The sequence below is a fragment of the Myotis davidii genome, unplaced genomic scaffold, assembly GCF_000327345.1.
Source record: "Myotis davidii unplaced genomic scaffold, ASM32734v1 scaffold2100, whole genome shotgun sequence".
Lineage (NCBI taxonomy): Eukaryota > Metazoa > Chordata > Mammalia > Chiroptera > Vespertilionidae > Myotis > Myotis davidii.
The window spans coordinates 392,835-396,273 of record NW_006292458.1 but is presented as its reverse complement, the minus strand read 5'-3'; the positions used below and the strand labels follow the sequence as shown (position 1 = coordinate 396,273).

Below are 3,439 nucleotides of genomic sequence, written 5' to 3'. Positions count from 1 at the left end.
TCGAAACCCCAACACACCCGTGCCCCCTCCTCCTCCGCTCACCTTCAGCTGCCGGGCGATCTCCTTCTTCTGGTGCAAGATGTACTCCAGGATCGCCTCGCGCTCATACAGGTAGCCGTCGGCATGGGAGAGTTGGAAGGGGTCGACCTCAGCGAAGGTACCGCAATCAGACTGAGGACGTTTTTAGCAAAGGCCAGCTTAGGAGCACCCTGAATTAAGTTAATAACAATGTACCTACCTCTATAGTTTAAGTTTAAAAAACTTGGCTCTCAAAAGGAATTTCAATCGTACTGTTGCTATTTGGCTCTGTTGGCTAATGAGTTTGCCGACCACTGGGCTAGGGCATTCCCTCTGTTGATTTTAATCTGTATCCTTTCCCTCTAATCAACTGGCACTGAATTCTGTGAGGCCTTCCAGGGGCTCAGGGAACTGAAGGTGGCCACAGGGACCCGGGGCCACAGTCCACGCCCATCACCATCTCTGTAACAGACCTGGGACCAAGCCCACATCCAGGCACTGGGCCAAGGGCCGACACATATGACCTCGCGGGAGCCTTTGCTGGGTCATCGGAGGCAGGTAACGGGACATGTTCCACAGGCCAGGGGACGTCCCAAGAGCCTGCCCCTCTGTTACAAACATATTCTTTCCATGCCCCACCATGACCCCCTCAGGATCATGCCCCCTCTCAGACGAGGACACCGAACCAGAGAGGTGCTGGCTAGACCCACTCCTACAGACCCCTCCCGTGTTCCCCTGCCCTCACCACCCGTGTGCCCAGCTCACGTGACGACGGGGTCATGGCAGGGCTGCAGAGAGAGGCAGCAGCAGTCGAAGTCCTTGACGGCATCCCGGCTCAGTCGAATGTTCTGGGTCCCATAGCCTGAAGCCGCTGGGGACAGACAAGAAAGAGGATGGAGAGCCCAGCCAGTGTGGCTCAGTGGTTGAGCGTCGACCTATGAACCAGGAGGTCACAGTTCAATTCCCAGTCAGGGCACGTGCCCGGGTTGTGGGCTCGATCCCCAGTGTGGTGCCTGCAGGAGGCAGCCGATCAATGATTCTGTCTCATCACTGATGTTTCTCTCTCTCTCTGACTCTCCGTTTCTCTCTGAAATCAATAAAAATATATTTAAAAATGTTTAAAAAGAGAAAAGGGATGGATAGAGGGGAGACATGCCTCTCTTCAAACTGAGAGAGGCACTGAGAACTCAGAGGTGAGGAGACTTAGAGAAACAGGCAGTCAAGAGTGGGCTGTGGCCCTGGCCGGCTTGGCTCCGTGGATAGAGCCTTGGCCTGCAGACCGAAGGGTCCCGGGTTCGATTCTGGGTCAAGGGCCTGTAGGGGCTCGTGTAGGAGGCAACCAATCGATGTGCTTCTCTCACGTTGATGTTTCTCTGTCTTTCCCTCTCCCTTCCACTCTCCCTAAAAAATCAATGGAAAAATATCCTCGGGTGAGGATTAAAAAAAAAAAAAGTGGGCTGTGTGTGTCTGCGCCGGGGGCAAGGACCGCACTGCCCTCAGGAAGGTGCTAACCCAGTGGGTAGGTGACAGGCTCCGGAAGCCCCCTGGCTCTGACCGCCTGGGCCTCCGTTTCTTCTGTGGGAATATCGCTATGGCAACAGCGACCCTTCCACGGGAGGATCAGCCGTGTTCACCTACAGAGTGACCTGAGGCGGTGCCCATCACGTGGGGTGGGGGGGGAAACAGGGCTGTCACATGTGGCCATGGCCACCAGGGGCAGAGAGACACGCGCAGAAAGCACAGTCAGAGGTGCCAAGCGAGACGGTGGCTTCGAGACGCATCTGTCCCTCCCACCCAGTACCTGTGTCCTTCTTCTTCTCATGGTAGGTGTAGACGGCCCCCGCCGTGCAGTTCTTGCCGTGCCGCGTCATCCTGGGGAGGGAGGGAGGGGCAGCTGGAGAGCTGGGGGGCCAGAGGGAGCCGCGCAGGGACAGGGAGGACGCAGGGACAGGGAGGACGGGCCTTCACGGCCCTCGGGGCTGAGCTGGCGTGGGGCAGGGGCGGACAGTTTCCCACACGTTAAATGCTTAAGGAATTCCTGCACGTTCCAAAAGAGAGAAGTCGCTTTACCTTGGAAAAGACCTGGAGTTTGCTCACAGAAGTGGGTGTCCTGCTGGCAGGGGTGCGCCTTAGGAGGTGTGGGAGGAGTAACCTGAAATCGGATGGAAAGTTCTATTTATTTTTAAATACGTTTTTATTGATTTTAAAGGGAGAGGTTCTCTACCTTTCCTAACTTCAGGGAAAAATCCCTACCTGGGGAAACAACCTTTCTCGGAGAGGTGACCTTGGTTAAAACACATAGCGCTAAGGGGAGCAAACATATTAAGAACAGTATGCTATATACGCCAGGTCCCTTGAAACATATGCTGTGCAGATGTTTCTTTTCTGCAGCGACTGTGCCAAGCAGCAAGGATGGACCGGCTCCCGCACTGCACACTGGGGCCCTGGGGCGCCCGGCTGACATTCGGGGTGCGGGTGCACCTGTGTGTGTGCTTGGTCAGCCTATGCTCATGTCAACTGAGGGCAAGTTTCTGGGTTCACTCAGCCTTCCTCGTGGGTGAAGCCTCACGTAAGCAGAGGGGGAATCTGCTTTACCCTCAAGTCGATCCCCAGTGTATCCACTGCAGTAGATTCCGAGTTTTCAGAGCAGCCGAGTGGAACGGGCTGCACGTGGAACTGGCAGATCGACACGAAGAAACCAGCGACGCAAGAGGAAAACGGGCAAAGGACGCGAAGACACACCGGCGTCCCTCACAGTGAAGGGGAGTCAAGGGCAACGGAACGTCCCCCTCCCAGGGAGGATGGGTAGTAACTGTCCGTCACGGAGACCAGCCCGAAGATGCAGCTGACTAGGTGTGTGCAAAGCATCATGGGTAGATCATAAAAACACAATGCGGCCCTGGCCGGTTTGCTCAGTGGTTAGAGCGTTGCCCGTGGCCTGAAGGGTCGCAGGTTGGATTCCTGGTCAAGGGCATGTGCCTCGGCTGCAGGTTCCATCCCTGGTCCTGCTCGGGACTCGAGTGAGAGGCAGCCAATGATGCGTGTCTCTCCCATGATGTTTCTCTCCCTTCTCCCTCTCTCTCCCCTACTCCGGCCCCTCTTCCACTCTCTCGAAAACATCAATGGGAAAAATATCCTTGGGTGAGGATTAACAACAACAAAAGGAGGAACTGTTGGTCCTGCAGCCTCTACCCAGGAGGTCCCACAAGGGCCAGCCTTAGGGATCTTGGACACAGTGTGTCCCACACGTGGTAATTTCATCAAGTTCCTCTCCTCTCCCCCCTTCCCCGCTCCCTTCCACTCTAAAAAAATCAATGGAAAAACTATCCTCACTCCTTGGGTGAGAATTTAAGAAACAAAACAAACAAACCCATAATGCTGGGTGAAAGTAAGAAGTTTAAGAAGATCAGCCCTAGCCAGT

At 55.1% G+C, this 3,439-nt stretch overlaps 1 protein-coding gene across 1 annotated transcript in view; it reads right to left on the bottom strand.

The window, feature by feature from the left end:
- The window catches only part of NOSIP (nitric oxide synthase interacting protein), a 27,879-nt gene that overhangs the window by 16,273 nt on the left and 8,167 nt on the right, over positions 1-3,439 (bottom strand). Inside the window, exons 2-4 of the mRNA XM_006765977.2 lie at positions 2,089-2,170; positions 1,820-1,890; positions 784-889 (exon numbers count right to left, since the gene is read on the bottom strand). Coding sequence (XP_006766040.1) covers positions 784-889; positions 1,820-1,889 — 176 coding nt within the window. The 5' untranslated portion in view covers position 1,890; positions 2,089-2,170. The remainder of the gene's footprint in view (positions 1-783; positions 890-1,819; positions 1,891-2,088; positions 2,171-3,439) is intronic.